Source organism: Eremomyces bilateralis (assembly GCF_010015585.1).
Source record: "Eremomyces bilateralis CBS 781.70 unplaced genomic scaffold P152scaffold_3, whole genome shotgun sequence".
NCBI classification, from domain to species: Eukaryota; Fungi; Ascomycota; class Dothideomycetes; order Eremomycetales; family Eremomycetaceae; genus Eremomyces; species Eremomyces bilateralis.
In genome coordinates, this window is record NW_022985069.1 from 411,047 (window position 1) to 431,691 (window position 20,645).

Here is a 20,645-nt window from a genome sequence, read left to right on the forward strand (position 1 = left end):
CATCACGATTTCAATTTTGGTCATCAGGTCTGCAATCCGACTTCGCTCGGAAAATCACAGGGGAAATACAAGAATGATAAAAGTATGTGCTGGCGCTAGGATGCGATTCGAATGAAATCAAACCACGATGCACTAAATCTTTGTTGGCTAACAATTCTTACACATGAGGGTCATCGACAGCCACGGGCGCCGCAGCGGAGATAGTCTCGTCCCCCTCACTGCTTACCGTGTCCTTGCTCTGCGGTCGGTCATCGCTACTCGATGTTGGTTTTGGTGGCTCTGCGACGATGCCGGCAGGGACGCCGGGGTGGCCGAAAGGAACTCCATCATCATCAGCGTCGAGTTGCATGAGATAAGTCTCCCATATCTCGATCAACTAGAACGATGTCAGCGGAGGCACATTGGCATTGGGTGATTAGTAACCAGCGGGATTGACTGGAGGGAAAGAAGGGGCAGGGGGATTTTGTGCCTACCTCTTTCTGGGCCTCCACCGCGCTTTCCAAATATGTCTCTACTCCGCTCTTGAAATCCTCCACCTTCTCCCGCTCAAACTTCTCTAACTCTGCCCGCATCAGCCGGCCCATGTCCTCGAACAGCAGCCGCGCTTGGTGCACCTTCCGCTCGACGTCCGCCACTTCCGCCTGCAACTGCGTGATCTTGTCCTGCTGACTCCGCCCCTGCCTCAGCAATTTCTCTTGGCTCTGCCGCCGCTTTTGCAGCTCGCTCTCCGCCGCGTGCCATGTGTGGTACGCCTTTTGCCGCTGTCCGAATGCCATCTTCACACTACCGATCAGACGGATGTACTCGTCAATTACGATTCCGAGCGTCAGCATATCCTGCTGCGCTTGTCGGTCGCAGAGTTCGCGGATGCGCATTTGCACGTCGGAAAGGGCGGCCAATGGGCCCGAGAGAGACGGGGATAGCTCGACCGCAGAGAGGGAGGAGAGGGAGGTGGAAAATTCGAGGCAGGCTTCGGCGAGGGTCCGGCGTTGGCCAACAACGATATCAGTGGTTTTCTGAAGAGCACGGAGTTGGTTTTCGAGAGCATCGAGGTAGACTTTGCGGTCGTGGAACCACTAAGGAAACAAATCAGTATTGTTGTACGGTTCGGAATCAGACGGTGGGCGAGAGAGGGCATACATCGTCATGTTCAATGAACTTGCTGCCACTGCCAACAGAGAAACCAATCGATGCCATGACACCTTTGCTTTCGCCAAGACCAGGGTCTTTTCGCTCCTTGTGTTTGATGTCGACAGTAAAAGACTCGCTTTCAAGGAACAGCTTGAGGTCCCCATCGTGCTGCAAGATCGGATGTGCAGCAATCTTGTTCAGCATTCGCTCCAACGCCTGTCGCCTGGATTCAACGAAATTGACGTCGAAACGATTCAATGCTTGCTTCTCCGGTGGCGGAGGCACAACGATACCTGGGCTGTTGTTATGTAATTGGGTGTAGAGCCATAGAAAGTCTCGGTATCGTCGTGAGACTTCGAATTCCGGGTTACGGTAGGCCTTTGAGGTCGTCTGCCGCATTGTTAGCTTTCTCCCGTTTGTCACAGATTTCATACACGATCCATACTTTCGTCCGGACTTGATACACAGTATGCGAGCTCGTAAGATCCCCTACTTTGTGCGGATCTCCTACTATGATGTAGAAACTTGGCTTCGCCGCCTCCGAGACACTCACGCTCGGCTGAACCTGTCGCCTTAGGCCGGTAGTAGCCTCTGCCGGTTGCACCGGCGGGGGTATTCTCGCTCCAGCTCTAGAGGATATGTCTTCTTCAACCTCGTCATCCAGATTGACGGACTCCATCATTCCGCGGACAGATGATGTCGCCGAAGAGCTCGGGACGGTTGCTTTAGGGGCAGGGCGCACCGGAGTGGCTGCACTGGATTGTTCTTTGAGAGGCGGCGCGGGAGGGCCCTCAGCTTCAGGCGCGACGAAACTGTCACCTAATGGGCCAAGCGGATCTGAAGCATCATCAATAGCTTCTAAGCGTGTTGGTTGTGTTCCGAATCGCTTGACGGGTCGATGACCACGGCTTCTGCCTGAGCGAGGGGCAGCATCGTCGGTAGATGTGGTGGTTGCGGTGGATGATTCTGGGACGGATTAACGATCCATTATATAGTAGTCGGAGTCTCCGGAATTGGTTACCAAGGCTTTGAGTGCTATCTTCGCTAGTCTTGGGGATACTCTGACTTGAAGTTGATCGAGGAGGCTCATCTGCTACTGGTTTAGTGGAGGTTGATGGAAAGCCGAAAAGGGATCTCCTACCGCCCCAAGGAGAATCATCATGCCCAAGATCCATGTTTGTAATTCTGCCGAGGAAACTGATAATAATCTAGAGGAGTGGGTGTAGGCCCGATGTCCAGACGTGATGTCACCGCGATTGTGTATCGGGGAGCTTACAGCTACAATAATGTGCTGTCAGTAAGTCGATGTTATGGAATGACCTGTTCCAACTTCCATGTCCAAACCGATGGTCCGTGCGCCGATTCGCATTGCTAGACAGCTAGAGTGAGACAGCTAGACTGCTAGAATGCTAGCAAGATAGCTAAGAGAACTGAACGGAATTGCAATTGTCTGCCTTGCACACAATTTATTCTAACGCATAACTTATTCATTATGGCCATCTCTTCAGCAAGGTATCCGAATAGTATATCTTCTTGTATCTATCACCCCCATCTGGCAACCCCCGCTTGGATAAGCCGCTATCTATTCCAGATACGCCATGTATACATCTCTATTCAGCGCCATCTAGACTGATATCCAGATTCCAGAGCCTCTTCCACCCATTTACAAACTCGGCTTCGGCCGAATAACTCGTGCCTTTCCATGCTCGCATGTATAGCAGACAAGCCCGTTATCCTTCCGCCTCATAACTCCACGGATCATCCCCATCGACTTCCCAAGATGGACGATATCGCTCTCGACAAGCAGGACAGTCCCTTCCGGTGCTGGTCGTATGTACGTGCAGTTCAACGTCCGTGAGACGTGACCAGTGTCCCAGAAGTCATCCTTCGCGACCGGCGCGACCGTGACCGAGGTACTTGACTTGATCAGCCTGCTGTTCCCCATATGCGCCTATGCGCTAATACCGAGATACTCACCACATGTCGAACGCAAGTGCCACCGCTCCTCCGTGCAGGTTTCCAGTCGCATTGCATAATGACTTATCGCAGGTCAATTCGAACACGCTTTTCGCGAGGGTCGGATCGTTGGAGTCGATATCGACGGAGATCAGTTTGAGGTGTCCGCGCAGGTTGCCGTCAAAAAACTAGTTCCGAGCCATATCAATAAGTGATTGAAAATCTGCACAGGTCTCGTTTTTGCCTACTGGATAATTGGTGTCCTTCATATCGATCAAGAAGAGGCCAGCACGGGAGTTGGGCTCCGATTTGAGATCTAACCAGCGGACCATGGTGATGGTGTAAACGCGAAATCCAAATAGGTAGGTATGGGGCGTACAAGCGCGAAGTCTCAATGGAGTGGATACGCGTCACACATTAGCAGAATATTGTAAAGGACCAAAAAGCATGCGCCGTGGATATCGAGCTTCAATATGTTGTCGTGAACATTTTATTCTATGCCCGACTGATAGATATCGGATCTCGTTGGGTCCAACATTGGTCGTTTTGGGGACAGCCGAGGCTTTGCGCTAGGCTCTGTCGGCACTGGCAATCAGGTGGAATTGATCTCACGCCAGAATGCCAAAAGCAGTATTCGTACTCCGTATCTCAATTTGCCATGAGGATTGCACCATCATTTTGCGCCAGCAGATAGTTTCTCCTGGTGGGGAATATATGAGGGTGGTGATGCCCAGGGAGGATACACCTAGCCTGGTGCGGTAATTAAGGGAAACTAAGAGGAGATACCAGTATGAATGCACAGGGCACCAAGGGGAATATTCTTGATGTTACTGCCTTTTTCAGTTTATACGACACCGGGAGAGTATGGATTGTACTCGTAAGATACGACACAATAATAATAAGACATCCAACCCTAAATAGCCTTCATTGTGGTTGTCACATGTTCCTGACCACCAAGGTCACTAAGGGAGTCACCGAAGGGTACGCAATTGACATATTTGCCATAACATTGGCTCATTTGTACTATGTACAAGACATGCGACGTGAAAGTCGACATGGGAACAAAGCAATACCATATAGTCTTAGAGCGATTGACAGAGCGTCGTACACTGCCAACCGTCAAGACTCCAACTCCACCGATGCCGTGACTGAGCCGACAGTCACAAGGGGTATCAAGAAATCCCTCACACGAAGCCCGCTGTTCCCTGGAAATGTATTCCAATGCTCATTAATTAAACCTTTTTGCCATCATGAAACCGTCAGAAATTCCTAGCCAGAGGAGGTCAACGCCCATTGTCGGAGTGAGAAAAGGAAGTGGATATCCTTAAACTGCATGCGGCTGTGAGGGGTCTCGAGGACCTGCTGACACATGGGCGGAGTATCCGTATCCCCTACGCGGACCCGTTTGCCGTCGCGCCTCCGGGGGCGGCGTAGGGAAACCTATCGCATTCACCGACTGGCCACCGACTTGGCTGGGGTACCAGCTGCGCGAGCCATTCGGTGAAGTCGCTCGGAAGTCCGGATCGTACGGTTGCATGAGATGTGCTTGGGACAAATAGCTCGCAGCATCATGATGCATGCCGCAGCAGGCACACGGAGAGCCGGAATCCTCGCGGATGACAGACAGGGAGGGTTGGAGCCGTTCTTCCTCTTCGGAGGAGTCGCCAGTCTCCAAAAATGTCGGGGCGGTGATGAAAGCCATTTGGCCAGCGGCAGCATTGGGGCAGCTCAATCCGGGATCGCCCAGTTGGCCAGTGGTGTTGGTGGTGGTCGGGTATATGTTCAAATCTGCAGGATTCGGAGGTCGCGAGTGCTGCCTGCTGTGGTAGCTGCTCTTCGACGTCTTGCGGGATAATGTGGAATCGAGGCGCATGGAGGGAAGGCTGACACCACCGTTGGTCGTACGAGATTGCTGTGATGTTATCTCCGTTACGTCGGAGTGCATCCGAAACTTGTTGAAAGGATTGAAGCCGCCTTTACTTCCAATGGTATTATTGCTACCGTCGCCTAAAGCATCGTGAGAGCGCTTGCGGCCACCAGCCGACCAGGAAGCTGCGGATGACAGCTTCGAGCCGGTAGGGCGAGACAGCTTGTTCATGGTGTTTCGAAAGAAGTTCGCGAACAAGGCGCGGAGACTGGGTGCACTAGCGCATATCAGCGCCAAGTGGACCTCCACGTTGGCAGTATGGAAAAGGTTGTACGCAATCCCTGCGAAATAAGATGGAATGTCAGTGATGACTCGATAGATTAAACTGTATTGCGAGGGGCCAACTTCATGCAGGGCGCCCTGGCTGGTCACATGGAGATCGAAGCAGGGGAGCTTGCAAATTCAGGCCGAACCCAATAGCCCAAAGTACGAAACAGGCTGGGAACTCACAGGACAGGTCAAGTTTGCCAGCGGCTAGTTCATTGATGAACACCGTTCGAGCAATTCCAGCCCCAACCACGCTGTCGAATCCGTCAGTGTCCGCGGGTGGCGATGAGCAGGGTTACACTCACAGCAGACCAACAGCGAAGATCATATAGAGTGCGATTTTCTGTCGCAATGGGACTTGAAGATCGGAGAGCATGACCCATGGGATCAAAACCGCGATGAAGTCTCCAAAGGTGCTGAAGGCGCCGGAAGCTGGTGCAGAAATTTTGAAGTTCATGCAGGTGTATTTCCCAGTAAATGAGGGATCATAGCGCTGCCAATACGTGCCGAATGGGACGCATGACAGGAAAGCGATGATAATGAAGACGACGGCATATAGAGCCGTGTATGCCAGCGCGGCCCAGACCGGATACATGTTCTTGCTACTGTAGCTACCAGAGCCGAGTCTGCGGTAGAAAAGCAAGATGGAGAACTTGGTGGCACTGGTGGTAATCATGTAGAACAGCTCGAGAAGCCATCCCCACTAGGTATTGTGAGCGACTTGGATCTAGTCAGGAGAATATGGGACGCACCATGCCTGATTTAGCCCAGATAGTATACGGGCTCTCCCAAATATGTCTGTCAAATCCAAGGTCGGCGGTCGCTGATCAGAGTCAGTAATGTTGACATTTGAAAGACGCTTCTCGAACTGACTATAGATAGCGCCAACAGTAAATACGATGCCAAACACCTACGCAAGGTTAGCAAGACTGCGATACAGAATATCTCAAAACACTGACCCATCCAACAGCGATGAACGCATCGTCCATTCCCAAAGCGCTGCCTTTCCTGGAATAACGAATCCATAATCGCAATCCAACGATCCACGTACTTAGTAACATCAAGAGTGTCCCAGTCACGACCATGGCGATCTTACGATCGGTCCAATTGTCGAGACTGGGAAGCTGGGCGACTGAAGGCGTGGTAGCCATTCTGTCATGAACGCGCAGATTGCGCTCAGAAGGCGGCCTTAATCACTACAGCTCAATCAGTCGACAACGAGAATGGATGGTATAGTGGAGGAAATCATAAGAGGGCTAAAGAAGAATCACTAAAGACATGGTTTGAGGGCTTGCGATGGCTTAGCAGCCGATGTTATAGGAGAGAGGTTGGATCAAAGGGCCGATCAAAGCAGACTTCCTCTCTTTAGCTCTTGGAGCGTGCATAAAGTGTTCGGAAATCTGTTGCAACAGAAACGCTTCATCATGGCGTAAAACAATAGTGACCGGACAGGCAGACATAGTGTCGGAGCGCGGACGAATAAGCGCCGTCGAAGTTCCCTATTTGCGTTGGCGAGAAAGTATAATTCTAAACACGTACCTTGACTTGGCGATGGGGGGGAAGACGCGAAACTGAGACGAGGATTAGTCGGCTCGGTTTCGGATATCGGATCCCATCTGACTTGAACATAGAAACCTCGTGGGAAAATGCAATCGAAAGACACTTGCAGACTGTAATACTGGGGAACTGAGTTGATTAAAGGAGGGACTGATACACAAAATCCCTTCTCCAACAATCCTCAGTTCATTGCGTGGCGTTACCAAATCCAAGGAATCACTTAAGGTCCGTGGGAGTTAGAACGATTGCTGAGGCGATAGCGTCACAGCGTCCAGGGTGGAGAGGAACTTTCTCATTTTTGGCATGTTTGCCGTTTACCTTCGTTCGGTGAGTTCGGCCTTCAGGAGATCAGGTGGCTGCATGGAAAATTGCGAATATGAATGGCGGGAAGAAAGAGTGTCGCCGCCAAGCCCATACTCATGGCTGGGGACTTTTCACTTTGGCCTTTGGCCTTTGAGAGATAGCGCCTGGTAGGCGACGAACAGGCGGTCTATGCCGCCACCAGTGACCCACCACCAGGCTCCTTTAGGAGTTGAAATGAAAGACGATCAATATTGGATACAGGGGAGAAGAGGAAATCGGGAGTGGCAAAGTGACAAGCCACCTGGTTTGCTAGCGTCTATCTTCGGAGTTTATGTACAACTTACGAGCAAGATCGTTGTCGACCTGGGGCTCATAATTCCTTTGACCGTCTCTTATTCGTTAACTTCAAAGTTTCTAACTCCTTTCGAGAATCATTCCGGGAGTGCGGGCCTGCAAAAGTGCAAAAGGGCACGTGGTTCGTTCAAACATGGAGGAATAAGAAATCTGGACCTTTCCCCGCACTCTATCAACTCACTGAAGCGCATCACCTGCAGCAAAGTGCAATCTGCATTGCCACAATAATCGACAAACCAGGACGTTTGGCAGGCTTAAAACAAGGAACATCGAAGTTCTGCAGCCCGGAAGGACGGCAAGTACTACTCCTGAGCAGTATCGTCGTCTCTCGGAGTATTTGTCAACAAATATCATTAAATGAGGGACAACAGGGGAACTGGAATCCCCAATCAGCTCTGCATCGTTCATGCGTTCATGCGTTCATGGTTTCATGCGTTCATCCAGAGTTCAGTTCAAGACAATTAGGTCTTCTACATCCTTGCTAACTCAAAGCACCTAGTTCCGACCGGTATTCCTGTTCCTTCCGCGCGAGTGTTTTGTCATGCGAGGTCAAGCGTTTCGGGTTCGTCATGCGAGAGGCCGAGAGCATACAGATCATTTTCAACCTGCCGAATGGAGAGACCCTGGGAGGCTGGGCTAACAAACCTGATCCACACCAGGTCGCCCAGTAAGGTACGGTAAGAAATAAAAACGTAATTAAGCCTTCAGGCGACCGCTGGATGAGCCTGGATCTCGAGTCGATTTCCTTGCCGGAATCGCCTAGAGATCACGCTAGCTTTCCCTGCCAAAAGAGAGGCATTCTAGAAGTCACGAATCGTTGAAGAATTTCTTTTCTATGCAAAGTCAAATCGGCTATACAAAGACGAGGTGGGTAATGACTAATGAGTATTCTCCCCAGGACGAGATTTGCTCCTCCCGAAGAGCAGCCATCAGAGAATAATGCTGGAAGAACCCCTTCGTTGGTTCAGACCTCAGCACCTTTTATCACCCTCCTATTGGCTGACGCAAACGCTCCTCCCGCCCTCATCCGTGGTAGGAACTTAGAAAGTTGGAAACGAAGCTATCGGTAATCGGCCAGGTCCAAACTGGGGTGGCTGGAGGTGGGCTTTTGTAGGACATGTACGGCCCGCAGAGCCGATAGTGGTGTCTAGTGAAGAGCAAGGAAGCACCATGATCCCAGATGTCCTCGTGGTAGTCGGCTGTGTGCCTGTGTCCATTGGATGAAGAGGAGATCGACACCACATCACGCTTTTGTAACGCCTCTTTCCCCTGTCTCTCTGACCGTGCTCAAGTGGCTTTCCTCAGGGTCAAGGGCAAATGCGAATCTCTCGCATTTAGGATCCTCTTTCTGGTTCAAACTCTCACTGATTCCCTAATAATCAGTACTTTTTCAGCTGCTTGCAGATGGAAAATGGGTGGCGTTCTATCTCATTCTGTCATCCAAGACTTACTTTGCTCGAAGTTTAAATATTCTGGTTCTTTTGTCTGTGCATAAGATCCGAGATTGTTCCGTTGTTCGACACCTTGCAGACGAGACCCCGAGTACCTGGCTGAACCCGACCCCCCCTGCCAGCAGCTCCCAGGCTCGTATCCATCGTTGTTTCATCAGGTCTTTATTTCACGCAACCGTCTGTAGGCTTGGCGCTTGTAGCTGTCGCACATGCCGACTCTCGCAATAGTAGGTGAACCTGGTTTTCGAAGATTCTGACGCGCACATATTGTGGACCCCAATATGTCTGAAGCACGATCTGACGATTGACGAACGGGGACTACTATGATCAGCAGATCAGCAGATCAATTTTCCAAATTTCAATGCGCCGCCGCGATTAGGTACATCCTCGACCCTCGTCGCTGTGGTCGGATGTCAAGCGTGAAGCGACCGCCTAACATTGCGCCTCGGCTTCACAGTTCACGCCTCATATGAGGTGTTGCAAAGATCTACAGGGCAAAAAATACTCCCACATACCCTGTTGCCTGTTGCTTGTTGGTCATGCGAACAATCAGAAATCAGTGGTCAGCACACGGCAGTGGTGGCCAGGACGCCAGGTCTCCTGAAGGTTTCCACGTTGTTCGATTTCACGCCTCTCCCCCTATCAAGATTTGAACACCATTCACACTGGTGTGTATCACGATCCGGGATTGGGGTGTTTCTCACCACACGCTTTCCATGTACCGCTACGATATTGGCTGATGTTGAATGAATATCTCTCCGATCGAAACAACGTATTCAGCCTTGCAGCTATGGTTCTTCCTGTCCACAATCGCTGGCAGATGCCCGTTGGCAGATTTTCCCTGGGATATATATTGATGCAAGCCTCTTCCGCTGTGCCCTGAAGGACAAGAGGCGCTGGCTACGTCTTATCATACTAACATAAGGTATAAGACATGACGCTGGTCCTCGGAGATTATCTGTTCGTACAAGGCAGAGGCACCTCCCATACGGATCGCATCTCCAATTGGGCATATAACCCTTTGCAAGTTATGTCATTGTTACTTCTCGTGTTGATATTTAATCCCCAGAGGCTGTCATTATGGGCGTTGTTCGCGTGCTCCTGAAGTCTAGTCTTGACATTAGAAGTCGAGATCTCATTACTCGTAATATTCATTCTTGAGATTCCTATGATATAACTTGGCCGGATTTTTGTTTGGGCGTTTAGTTGAGAAAATTGTTGGCTCTCCTCCAGGTTCAAAGCCTCATGCTTCCGCCAAATCACCCAGGAAGCAAAAGTGCAGCAAGTCCTAGGATCATGTCGCAATTACAATAGCTGGGTAGCGAATCCAATAACCGCAGCAAATACGGCAACTGAGACGGCAACCATACTGCCGCGGTCCTCGCCAGGTATCTTTAGAGACATGGCTGCTGCCGATGATGCGGACGGACTCGGTCCAGTAGGTGTACTAGGTCCACCTTGCGCTGCTCCCTGGACAAGTATATCGCAACGGGAATCCGTGACATTGCTTGAGACCGTGGCGAACCCGGTGGAGTTCTGTGGTCCGCCTAGAACACCGAGATTGTGCACATTCCCTGGCTGAACCGCATCCCAACCTGGTCCAGCCGTCGGGTTCTTCGCAAAGTTGGCCCAGATGGTCTGCATCGCGTCGGAAAGGGCCCGTTCCTCATCCGTCGGTGGCGGCTGTGGTGCTCCGGGTAGATTTCCGAAGACCAACGGAATTTCGCTGGAATGATACACTCCTCCGTTGGGGAATGTTTGCGTATTTGGGAACGACGCGTTGAAATAGAAGCGCCAGGTCGGGTATCCCGAGCTCGCACTCAAGTTTGCTTCCTTGAGGGCAGGACAGGTCCACTGCAGGTCTGTCCAGATGGCAGCTTGAGCATCGTACTCAGTCGGAAACGGCCCACCAGGTCCTACTGGGTACGCGGCACTAACGCGCTCTCGAACAGCAGGATCTTTGAAGGTGGTGGCGAGATAGTTGGTGAGATTGGCAACATTGCGACCTCCCGCATAAATCGTCACGAAGACTCGCGCTTCTTCGGCTGTTGAACCAAGCAGAATTGGGACGTCGGCAATGCGGCGTTCTTGCCTCAGAGCGATTGGGTTTTCCGGATTGGTGACATTATCCACTACCGGCCCGAAAGCAATAGATTGCTTTTCAATGAGGTCTTTTATTTTAAGGCCAGGGGCAGCCCTGATGCAGGCGAGGGTATCACCACCGGTGCAATTGAGAGCTTGACCAAGCTTCGAGAATGCGGTCACGCCCCCGGGCGCGCTGACCTGTCTAGGCAGGAGTCCGGCGGTACCACTCTGAAGGATAGCAGCTCGGAATGGAGGGTTTTGCGGCGTTGTCAGAACCAGAAGGCCTGCAGATAAGGATCCGGCTGATTCCCCGAACTTACAGTCTGTCAGTATCTACATGCTATTAGCTTGGGGGCTACTTACAATTGTGACTTTCGTAGGATCGCCACCGAACTGCTCGATGTTGTCTTGCACCCACTGGAGGGCGGCTCTCTGGTCCAGGAAGCCCAGGTTCCGTTCGTCGGGGTCGAGGCCTTCTACCATTCCGGGGAATCCGAAAACTAAGGGTATGGTAAACTTTCGGGACTTGCGTCGACGAGACTACAGCATACCGTTTGTGCGATAGTTTGGAACCACCACAACCACATCCTGGTTGGCAGCGAATGAGCTCCCATCGTATGTTTTAACCGCATTGCCTCCGAAGTTCAACGATCCGCCGAAGAGCCACACCATCACGGACTTTCCAGTGGTATTGCCAGATGAGGTGAAGATATTTACTGTCAAGCAGTCTTCAGTTTCGTTTGGTGGAGGTCTGTTGAAGACCTGTTGTGTGAAGTTGTGGATGGCCTCCGGATCTGTAGAGTGTCAGGTACGCGCCTCCTCGACGGTCAAGATGTCTCAAAGCTACTTACACGAGAATTGCTGGAAGCATACACCTTGTAGCTGGGTTGCATCTTGTTCGTCTGTGGCTGTAGGTGCGGGTTCTGGTGGTGCAAATCTAACTGGCGATGCGGCAAAGGGGATCCCTAAATATTTCTCTACCGTCACTGAGCTGGTCGGACCAACCGATACTGCCGTAGTGGTCCCTCTGAATGTCCCTTGCCCAAGTTTTGCAGTGGGCAATTGGCACGATGCGAGCCCTATAAAGAGGGCAGTGGCGAGAAGTTGCATAATGGGGGGCCTCTTTGATATCTCGGGTGGATGGGCAATATCGAAGCAGACTTTGTCATGGGAATTGGTGCGGATCCAGCTATATAAATCGATCCTTACTGTCAATTAGACGCTGTCGACGTCCCCTAGGCGTAAAAATCTGCGCCCAAGTCCTACATGCACTTTCGAAATTCGGGACTTAGCCTCGGGGTCGAAGACTGCTCGTATACTGGACTGTGTGGAGGAGGCGTCTTGATCGTCCAAGAGACCACTTCCCCGCATGTTACTCCAAGCCGCCTGCAACTTTAGGTCGTTCAACGGCGGAATTAGCAAACCATAGAAGCGCTAGTCTACAGGAATCCTTCGAAACTGAATGAAGCATGGGCCAATGCCTCGGCGGGAAGCTGCATTGAGGGGGACGTTTGGCATCAAAGCTTCCGAATCGTGTCTAGATGCATGCTTCGTCTCAGATTTGAATTATACTTCGATGAAGCGGATAGCCATTCCGGATCACCAACTTCATTGTTTTATCTGTCTATACTGGCAAGAGTTTACCACTGTATGATGTGATGCTGGTTCCAAAGCATCAGTTTTTTTTCGCTGAACACCTCACTCATCCCTCCACCAGTGCCAGGTGCACTATGAAATGCCTACAAAGATACCGCCGTACCACCTCTGTATTTTGCGGCTTCAAATTCGGTTCATCCAATCGGATAACAGAGCGAGAAATTGTTTCGGTGCTTGCATTTACCCAGAGGAGATCCTGTCAGCCAGGTGGAATTCAAGCGCCTCTCCTTGAGGCAATCTCGATGATTCAAATCCAGGTACCTCACGGAGTACTCTGTAAATATATTTGCCATTTGGTGTCCGTATTATGCGATCGGATGTTTAAACGAATACGAGAATCTAGTACCCGAACATTGGTGGTTGATAAGACTTACTATGGTACGGAATACTATGTACGATCCGCTTCCGCCCCGACTCCACGCCACTCCAAGATCATTAATGCCCTTGGCAACCCCGCGCGCCATCTCGCACTAATATTAAATTACTACTTCGGGTCGTATCTTCATCACAAACAGGACGCTAGGCATACTTGCTACATCCACAAGACGTAATAATAATATTACCGGATACTCCGTTAGTTACCCCGTCCTCGAAGTATACATAAAGAGAATGAAGAAGCCTTTATAGAATCCGGAAGTAGTCCTCATCGATTCTGTTTCCTGCTCGACCACTCTTCGATCCACACCGATTAGTGCTGGATAAGTCGCCTTTACCATATTCCGTACAGCCTTCGATTCTGTGATTACTTATGGCATATATGATACAATGACCCATATTATGAACTCCACGTCTGCCAACGTTCTTTGTTGATTGTTCCTCGTTTCCTAGCTTGTGCGCTTGTGTGCTTGCGCGCTTGCCCCACCTCGGCTCTAGTTACCTCCCAGCGTGTCTGAACGGTTCTCACGTCCTCTGCGAACGTTACACACGTAGTCCTTCAACATGATTGTTTTGTGAGGAATTGGGCATAAATTTTGCTCATCCATTCAGATCGTGAAGCTAATAATGGATCCTCCCTCCAAATATGATCAAGTTTGGGGAGATCTCACGTAAGCAAGGTACCTAAGCTTAGATATGTCCTAATTAGGTGATGATTGCGAGCGGGCCGATATGGATTAAGGGTGAACCATTCATAATGCCACCCAGTCCCCTGAATACGGACCAGTTCCGTCTTTATATTTTCGTTCAAACGTTTAGCGATGCTCTCGAGAAACAGTGATCAGGTATATGACTTGATAGTCATTGGAGCAGGTAGGCGTTTTGACGAGAGTATCCAAATGAATGGAGTTGACTTGTGCCTTTAGGGTTTTCTGGAATTGAAACTGCTCGATTCTACCTCGAAGCACATTCGAAGTGTCGACCATTGATAGTTGACAAGTATGAGTATCCAGGGGGTGTCTGGTCGAAGAGTATGCACCGTCCTTTGCCTATAGTAACAAATAGCTGGACTGAACAGAAGTAGGTCATGTATACTCAGGATTCTGGTCGCAGACAGGTGAACGAATGGTCGGCTTCTCCGATCGTCCCTTCGAATTGCCTATAGATGCGCCACGAATTCACATCGACTTGTTCGAAGCCAAATATATGGCGGAATATTTCGACGAGTACATGGACAGCCATAGTTATGAAGGCCAGACGTTGAAAGATAGAACGATGTTCAACTTCTCCGTGGAGCGTGTTCAAAAGGTAAAGGATCTCTGGACAGTGAGCGGCGTCCAGAACGGCGCCAATTTCGATTTTCGGTCCACGAGGCTCACTGTCGCAACTGGTGCCTTTTCAAGGCCATATTATCCAATTATGCAAGGCAGAGACGACTTCAAAGGGCCGGTCATACACAGCAAGGAATTTGGGCAGTCCAACGCACAATCAGATCCAAGTATCAAGAAAATAATTGTCCTTGGAGCTTCCAAGTCCGCCGCGGATTATTGTATATACGCTCGCAAAGGCTGACAAAGAGGTAGCCTGGGTTATCCGAAAGAGTGGCCAGGGACCCGGTCTCTTCCTTGATCCAGCTGTGCCTGGACCGTATAGAAATTCGATTGAGGTGGCACACGTCAAACTATTCTCCATCCTATTTCCGAGCCCCTGGGGATCTTTCTCGTGGTGGAGGCATGTCTTACATAGTACCAACTTCGGAAAACGCCTTACTCGAGGATTCATGTCGGCAGCAATGTCAGTGGCCATGAAAGCAGCAAATTACCGCAACCGACCCGGAGCACGAGACGGATTTCAAAATTTGGAGCCAACCTTAGAGTGAGTTTGTCTTGTGATAACTGGTATCTTCTCTCTAACATATACCGGTCCTTATTTTGGTACAGGCCCTCTTGGACTCCTCCACCACTCAGATTTCTGGGACGTAATATCTCAAAGGGTTGTCGTAGTCAGGGAAGATGTTTCATGTCTTGACAATAGAGGAATGGTATTGGCAGACGGCTCTTCTGTCGCCACGGACGCGATTGTCCTTGCGACTGGGTTCCTCGATTCGCACACCTACTTTGACACGGAGCAAAAGATTCAGCTTGGCCTACCTCATCTCAAGTCCGATGGTTCTTCATCGGAGGCAGCCTTGTGGAAAAAGCTTGAAGATGCAGCAGAACCCACCATCCTCCAGTGTTATCCTGCGTTTGCGGACCCCCCTAAAGATATCTACGTGGCACCTTGTCGGTCTTCAAGGACGGCATTCCGGCTATACAAGCACATCACGCCAATTCACGACCACTCCATCGCCTTTCCTGGCGAACCACAAGTCGCCAACGCGTTTCGAAACGGGGAGCTGCGGGGGATCTGGATTACCGCGCTCTTTGATGGGGCACTGAAGCTACCCACCGAGGAGAAGATGCGGGAGAGCATTGCATATGCCAACGTGTTCAGCCGACTGAATGCACCGACAGCAGGACTGCAAGGTGAGTGGATAACTCCAGCCGGGGGGATGAGATACTTCGAGGCATTGCTGCAGGAAGTGGACTTGAAGTCGCATAAGAAGTCGTGGCTACTCGACCTGGTTACGCCATACATTATGAGCGATTACAAAGGACTGAAATAGGAGTATTTAAGTAGGTACTGCAGTCGATAAAGTAATTGCTACAATACTCGTTCGTATGAATGATTTGCCAGTTACGCGTAGGAGACCGCAAAGATGCCTTCATCCTAGCGCCTAAGCAGGTAAATTCCGATGCAGAGTATCGATCGTGAGAGCGTTCCCTACCCTCCCAGTAGAAGCTTGCCCAATGTCAGTCCTTCAATGTGTACTTGAGCCTAACTGGTGTTCGGGGCTTATGAGCTGCATGTTCGTTCCTATCCGTTTCAGGCCATGCCATCTTGGGGTATCCTTGCTCATCCACCAGCTGAAAGTCAAACGTTGCCACGAAAAAGGCGATGATGATAAAGGTCTCCAGCTTCGCAAATCGCATTCCATGGCAAGGATGTCGACCAGTGCCCCAGCCGAGATATCCATTCTGAACCTTTTTGTCCTCCGCGCGATGTGGCAGATATCTGGATGGGTCCCATGTCTGAGGGTCGGTGTAGATTTCAGGGTCAAAGTGGATATCGTCCACAGCATATACCTGGAATGGGGGTTAGTACATTTGACAGCAGTGCGGAAAAACTTACAAGATATGCGTCCTTGGGGATAATCTCCTTTCCCAGAATCATGTCCTTTCCACTGACATTTCTGCGGAACGCAGTTCCGGTCAGGTGAAACCGAATAGATTCGCGAAGGCAAAGATCAATGTTCGGAAACTCGGTTTCCCAGTCCCCAAGAGCGAAACTAGTGAGAATATCACCTTTCGACTGCGCAGAATTCGTTCGATGCTTGTCAATGGCTGCATCAACTTCTTGGCGTACGACATCCATCCAGTGCGAGTCAGTGGAAAGATAGACGAGAATCCAAGCGGCGTTGATACCGGTGTTGAGTACACCGGCATACAGTGAACCGATGACGAACTTTTCAAATGTTTTAATTTCTTTGGATGAGTTTAAGCAATCTTGGGTAACGTACTGATATTATCTGTGCGATACTGTCGCCCTGATCCACCAAGAACTGAAGCGCATCTTCACCCCTTACCCCGGCACTTTTCCTTGCCTCTACAATGTTCTGTACCATCCTGTACAGTCTCGCGCCAGCAACCATTCTCTTAACGGAAGCTGGAGTAGGCAGCCAGGGGAAGATAACAGTGGAAGGTGTCGTACTGGCGTCAATAGTTTCGAAAGCCTTCAACGACCGGGAAAGTAAGTCTGGGTTATCGGCAATATCATTGCAGGCCACCGTCCGGACAGTCAATCGGTAAACGATCCGATAAATATCATCGAATGGATCCAGAATATTGCTCTCCGCCTTCGCCAACTGACTCAGCGCTTGCCTCGTATCATTGACGAGGAGATGCAGGTTCCGAACGAATCTGCCTTTCTTCATCAGACGCGTAATGCGACGATTGAAATAGGTATCAAATCCACCCTCTACTCCGGAAGTCTCGACGCCGTCCTCATTCTTGACACTGAATCTCGGAGCATTACCGAATAGCACGGCGTAGCTGCAACTGCGTTATATGCGAGGCCCATGTGATAGGATGGGGTGGACTGTTACCCTTCAGAGAAGCTCAACTCTTTGCTTTCGAAAAATGTCTTTCTTCCTTCGACTCCACTGACACTGACGACAGGCAGTTTGCCTACATAAAAGCTGAAGCGACCGGTCTTGCTCTGTGCGGTCCCATGGCGCCAGAAATCGATTCGACGGCTGAAGAAACTCCATGCTCCCACGACTGGATACTCGTCAACCAGCACAGGGGACCCCTTGGGGAAAAGTGGACGCCGGAACAAGAGGCGTAGCCAGTAGATGGATGCTAGGGCGAGAGAGAGGAGGATGAAGGTAACGGATGGTCTTTGCAGGTCGAGGATCGGACCCATCTTGTCGAGTCTGAGGCCGGGTTCAGCCTAGGAGATCCTAAGTAGTGTTGCTGAAGGACAACCTGTAATAGGGAGCAGTGGGCAGGTGCAGGTTAGTACGTAGTGATACAACTGAAGGAGAGATTGATCAACGATCTGATAACTGTACGGTCCTCGGGAGGAAGAATATAACGGTAGTAGACAGTGAAACTTCTCTTCTCAGTTGCCGCTTCCTATTGCCGTATCTGCTGGTAAGTTCGTTGAATTCAGAGTTTTTGGCTACCAGTCCACATCCTACGATAGAATTCCACTCAGCCAGTTTGGTTTCAATGGAGACAGTTTACTGGGGCCCGTTAACATAATAAAAGCCTACAGTGCAGGTTCTCCGATGTGAAATCGGGATGAGGCTGTTGGCTTGAGATTAATTAGAGTTTGACTATTTGGTCGCAGAAGGAGCTCCACGGGCACAGGTGAATGATAAAGTACTATCCGATGTTCCCAGCAAGCATCAAGGCTGGTCTTCAGTACTGCAAAATAATTTTTCTTATCCCGCGTCAGACGCATCAGGTGTGCCATACTATATACTGGCTAGTCAGGCGCCGTGACACTAAAATGACTGTCGTTGTCCCGCCTGTTCATAGAGACTTAGTCTTATGGTAGTCGGCTGACACGTGCGAGATCTATTGAAAGAATCGTTCTGTTGCTGTTAATGTCAGGTCAAGGTCCCGATCGATTGTATTTGCTTTTCTGAACCACCAAGAATTTATTAAGTTTCATTACTCTACCTGCCAAGGCGGTTGAGATTTAGCCACGGAATTTCTAGATCTCCTGCTCAATGTCGTGATGTGAACTGGCGAATCATTGGTTAAGACATGCTCACTGCCAAGTCGCTGTGATATCCATACATCGTAACACCCGAGAGAATCTATAAGTATTCCAAGTCTGCCTTGCAGAGAGGGGTATTCTGCTGGAAAAGTTGCGATGCCGTTTTCTCGGTTGTATGGTGACTTCTGCTCTTGACCATGGCGCTACAATCGCTCGTCAACACGTTCCATTCCTTACGTGATTCGACAAAGGATCACGACGATTCCACCGTCTCCGCGTACCAAGCAAACAAGTCCCCTCTGTTGTGGCGACTTGGCGATGTCTTTCTACGAACTTGGGATTTAGGGTTCACCGCCTTCGGGGGACCGCCGGTACATTTTCAAATCCTCCATCGACGGTTCGTAGAAGGGCATGGCGGGAAAGCAAAATGGGTCGATGAGCAGACTGTAAGCCATCAGAATCCAAATCGAATTCCGACCGAAAGGCGCATGTACTGGAAAAATAGGAGCTGATTCTGCTCTTATACAGTATCAGGAAATCTTCGCAGTATGTCAGGGTCTGCCTGGCCCAGCTAGCACCAAGATGGCATTCTCCCTAGCCCAGATCCACGCCGGATTCATTCCCGCTCTGTTTGTGTTCTTTCTCTGGAGTCTGCCAGGCGCAGTTGGCATGTTTGTGCTGTCTCTTGGTGTTCAGCGTATCGGCGATGTCCTTCCTGGCCCAGTCTACGCGCTTCTCTCTGGTCTGAACGCTTCGACGGTGGGCATCATTGCCCTTGCCGCTGTCCAGCTCGCCGAGAAGGCTATCACTGACCCATTAACGCGCATTCTTGTCATCGGTGCCGGTTGTGCGGGATTGTGCTACAACGCCTTGTGGTACTTTCCTGTAATCATGGTAGTAGGTGGCACTATGACGGTTGTCTGGGACATCTGGCTCCGACAGCAAGTGGAAAAGTTCAGAGCGAGCATACAACGCAAGCGAAAAAGTCAGCAAGAGTTGAGTCCCGAAGCTGCCACACCTGAAGCAAATATACCGTCGGGGCTGCAGACGGCCCAACCAGAAGGGTTGCACAAACGGACTGCTGGAAACGGATTGAAGGGAAAGTTCAGAGAAGATATGACAACGCCGTCGACCGATCCGAAATTCGTGATCGAGTCAGAATCGCCGAGAGAGGCAGCTTCGGACCAGGGAAACCCCATGACTGATACCCAGTCTCACAGAATCTCCATCAAGGTTGGCATTGCGATAATCATCGGGTTTTTGGGTACGTACCCCATCGATGCCCTTGACTGCATATTGACGTTTCCAGCTTCCTTGATCGCCATTCTTATTACAAGAGGTGTCCTGAAACGACCTCCGCTTCCTTTGTCCCTGTTCTCAAATATGTATCTCGCCGGAACGATCATCTTCGGCGGAGGACCCGTGGTCATCCCGCTGCTACGGGAATATGTTGTCCAACCCGGCTGGGTTTCCTCTAGAGACTTCCTCCTTGGACTTGCTATCATCCAGGCATTCCCCGGCCCCAATTTCAACTTTTCCGTGTACCTGGGGGCGCTTGTGATGACCGCGCCTACATATCTCGGAGAGCCGTACAAGCAAACGTATCCCACGTTTCTCGGAGCATTATTGGGATTCATCGGCATATTTGTCCCCGGCCTTGCTCTGGTGGTTGCGGCGCAGTCATTCTGGCGGGTACTGAGGCGCAAACCTGTGGTCACCAGTGCGCTCCGTGGTCTCAATGCGGCGGCCGTGGGCCTTGTCTTCACAGCTGTCTACCGACTGTGGGAAATCGGCTACCTAACGAAAGATAACAGTCAGGGTCAGAGTTTGGCCCGGGAACCTTGGTGGGTGGTTGTTGCGGCAGTGTCTTATTCGGCAAGTGCCTGGTATAAGGTCCCTGTTGCCGGTGCGATTATTATGGGTGGCATTCTTGGAACAGCATGGTGGGGAACTGTAGGGAGGTAAATGCTGCGTTCCGTTCGTCCGGCTCATTGAAGGTTCCCAAAAAACGAAATCACTATTAGGTTTGTACGCTTTCGAGAGGACTACTGGTTCCGACTGTAATGACGCTCTTCAAGCCGGTCCAACATGAAGAGAAATATAAAGCTCCAATCTACACATGGTTTCTGATATGTACTTGGAACATGTAATATATGGCCTTCGCTCCACTGCCGCTAACGGATGAAGGAATAGAGAAACATTGATATAACAAGGACATTACAGTGAACAGAACATCGAAGAATACCTCTAGTGTT

The 20,645-nt window shown here is 50.5% G+C and overlaps 8 protein-coding genes across 8 annotated transcripts; 3 read left to right on the forward strand and 5 right to left on the reverse strand.

The window, feature by feature from the left end:
* Positions 1–59: 59 nt before the first annotated feature.
* On the reverse strand, positions 60–2,468 carry P152DRAFT_455153 (sorting nexin 3). The gene is made up of 6 exons (XM_033678737.1): positions 2,273–2,468; positions 2,153–2,221; positions 1,577–2,097; positions 1,141–1,521; positions 474–1,076; positions 60–376 (listed from the first exon to the last, which is right to left on the reverse strand). The coding sequence occupies exons 1-6, from the start codon at positions 2,304–2,306 to the stop codon at positions 158–160; spliced, it is 1,827 nt and encodes a 608-aa protein (XP_033537077.1). The 5' UTR covers positions 2,307–2,468; the 3' UTR covers positions 60–157.
* A 134-nt stretch (positions 2,469–2,602) lies between these two features.
* On the reverse strand, positions 2,603–3,660 carry P152DRAFT_455156 (uncharacterized protein). Its single transcript, XM_033678738.1, has 3 exons — positions 3,336–3,660; positions 3,109–3,275; positions 2,603–3,047 (listed from the first exon to the last, which is right to left on the reverse strand). Exons 1-3 carry the CDS (start codon positions 3,417–3,419, stop codon positions 2,795–2,797), a joined length of 504 nt encoding a protein of 167 aa, XP_033537078.1. The 5' UTR covers positions 3,420–3,660; the 3' UTR covers positions 2,603–2,794.
* Positions 3,661–4,411: 751 nt separating this feature from the next.
* P152DRAFT_470882 (uncharacterized protein) lies at positions 4,412–6,432 on the reverse strand (the record flags this gene model as incomplete). Its single annotated transcript, XM_033681012.1, has 6 exons — positions 4,412–5,295; positions 5,465–5,535; positions 5,587–5,984; positions 6,034–6,104; positions 6,155–6,191; positions 6,241–6,432. The coding sequence occupies 6 exons, from the start codon at positions 6,430–6,432 to the stop codon at positions 4,412–4,414; spliced, it is 1,653 nt and encodes a 550-aa protein (XP_033537079.1).
* A 3,414-nt stretch (positions 6,433–9,846) lies between these two features.
* Positions 9,847–12,293, reverse strand: P152DRAFT_455160 (alpha/beta-hydrolase). The gene is made up of 4 exons (XM_033678739.1): positions 11,883–12,293; positions 11,583–11,825; positions 11,395–11,531; positions 9,847–11,346 (listed from the first exon to the last, which is right to left on the reverse strand). The coding sequence occupies exons 1-4, from the start codon at positions 12,139–12,141 to the stop codon at positions 10,252–10,254; spliced, it is 1,734 nt and encodes a 577-aa protein (XP_033537080.1). The 5' UTR covers positions 12,142–12,293; the 3' UTR covers positions 9,847–10,251.
* A 1,583-nt stretch (positions 12,294–13,876) lies between these two features.
* Positions 13,877–15,727, forward strand: P152DRAFT_505363 (FAD/NAD(P)-binding domain-containing protein; the record flags this gene model as incomplete). The annotated part of the gene is made up of 5 exons (XM_033682429.1): positions 13,877–13,935; positions 13,989–14,093; positions 14,147–14,611; positions 14,646–14,937; positions 15,055–15,727. Exons 1-5 carry the CDS (start codon positions 13,884–13,886, stop codon positions 15,725–15,727), a joined length of 1,587 nt encoding a protein of 528 aa, XP_033537081.1. The 5' UTR covers positions 13,877–13,883.
* Positions 15,728–15,914: 187 nt separating this feature from the next.
* P152DRAFT_429437 (cytochrome P450 6A1) lies at positions 15,915–17,586 on the reverse strand (the record flags this gene model as incomplete). Its single annotated transcript, XM_033677360.1, has 4 exons — positions 15,915–16,247; positions 16,294–16,626; positions 16,682–17,213; positions 17,267–17,586. The coding sequence occupies 4 exons, from the start codon at positions 17,584–17,586 to the stop codon at positions 15,915–15,917; spliced, it is 1,518 nt and encodes a 505-aa protein (XP_033537082.1).
* Positions 17,587–18,513: 927 nt separating this feature from the next.
* On the forward strand, positions 18,514–20,614 carry P152DRAFT_455165 (uncharacterized protein). Its single transcript, XM_033678740.1, has 3 exons — positions 18,514–18,836; positions 18,919–19,654; positions 19,700–20,614. The coding sequence occupies exons 2-3, from the start codon at positions 18,973–18,975 to the stop codon at positions 20,353–20,355; spliced, it is 1,338 nt and encodes a 445-aa protein (XP_033537083.1). The 5' UTR covers positions 18,514–18,836; positions 18,919–18,972; the 3' UTR covers positions 20,356–20,614.
* Positions 18,520–19,016, forward strand: P152DRAFT_455166 (uncharacterized protein). Its single transcript, XM_033678741.1, has one exon. The coding sequence runs from the start codon at positions 18,588–18,590 to the stop codon at positions 18,900–18,902; it is 315 nt and encodes a 104-aa protein (XP_033537084.1). The 5' UTR covers positions 18,520–18,587; the 3' UTR covers positions 18,903–19,016.
* Positions 20,615–20,645: the final 31 nt, after the last annotated feature.

Bases quoted from the DNA above. Each gene is read 5' to 3' on its own strand.
- P152DRAFT_455156 (XM_033678738.1), bottom strand. From the start codon at position 3,419: ATGGTCCGCTGGTTAGATCTCAAATCGGAGCCCAACTCCCGTGCTGGC. The intron at 3,276-3,335 runs GTAGGCAAAAAC...GCTCGGAACTAG, and splicing joins TGAAGGACACCAATTATCCA to TTTTTTGACGGCAACCTGCG. The intron at 3,048-3,108 runs GTGAGTATCTCG...GATCAAGTCAAG, and splicing joins GCACTTGCGTTCGACATGTG to TACCTCGGTCACGGTCGCGC.
- P152DRAFT_455166 (XM_033678741.1), top strand. From the start codon at position 18,588: ATGGCGCTACAATCGCTCGTCAACACGTTCCATTCCTTACGTGATTCG.
- P152DRAFT_455153 (XM_033678737.1), bottom strand. From the start codon at position 2,306: ATGGATCTTGGGCATGATGATTCTCCTTGGGGCG. The intron at 2,222-2,272 runs GTAGGAGATCCC...AACCAGTAGCAG, and splicing joins TGATGATTCTCCTTGGGGCG to ATGAGCCTCCTCGATCAACT. The intron at 377-473 runs GTAGGCACAAAA...ACATCGTTCTAG, and splicing joins CGGTGGAGGCCCAGAAAGAG to TTGATCGAGATATGGGAGAC.
- P152DRAFT_455165 (XM_033678740.1), top strand. From the start codon at position 18,973: ATGGCATTCTCCCTAGCCCAGATCCACGCCGGATTCATTCCCGCTCTG. The intron at 19,655-19,699 runs GTACGTACCCCA...TGACGTTTCCAG, and splicing joins GATAATCATCGGGTTTTTGG to CTTCCTTGATCGCCATTCTT.
- P152DRAFT_455160 (XM_033678739.1), bottom strand. From the start codon at position 12,141: ATGCAACTTCTCGCCACTGCCCTCTTTATAGGGCTCGCATCGTGCCAA. The intron at 11,826-11,882 runs GTAAGTAGCTTT...GACACTCTACAG, and splicing joins ATGCTTCCAGCAATTCTCGT to ATCCGGAGGCCATCCACAAC. The intron at 11,532-11,582 runs GTATGCTGTAGT...CCATACCCTTAG, and splicing joins TCCAAACTATCGCACAAACG to TTTTCGGATTCCCCGGAATG.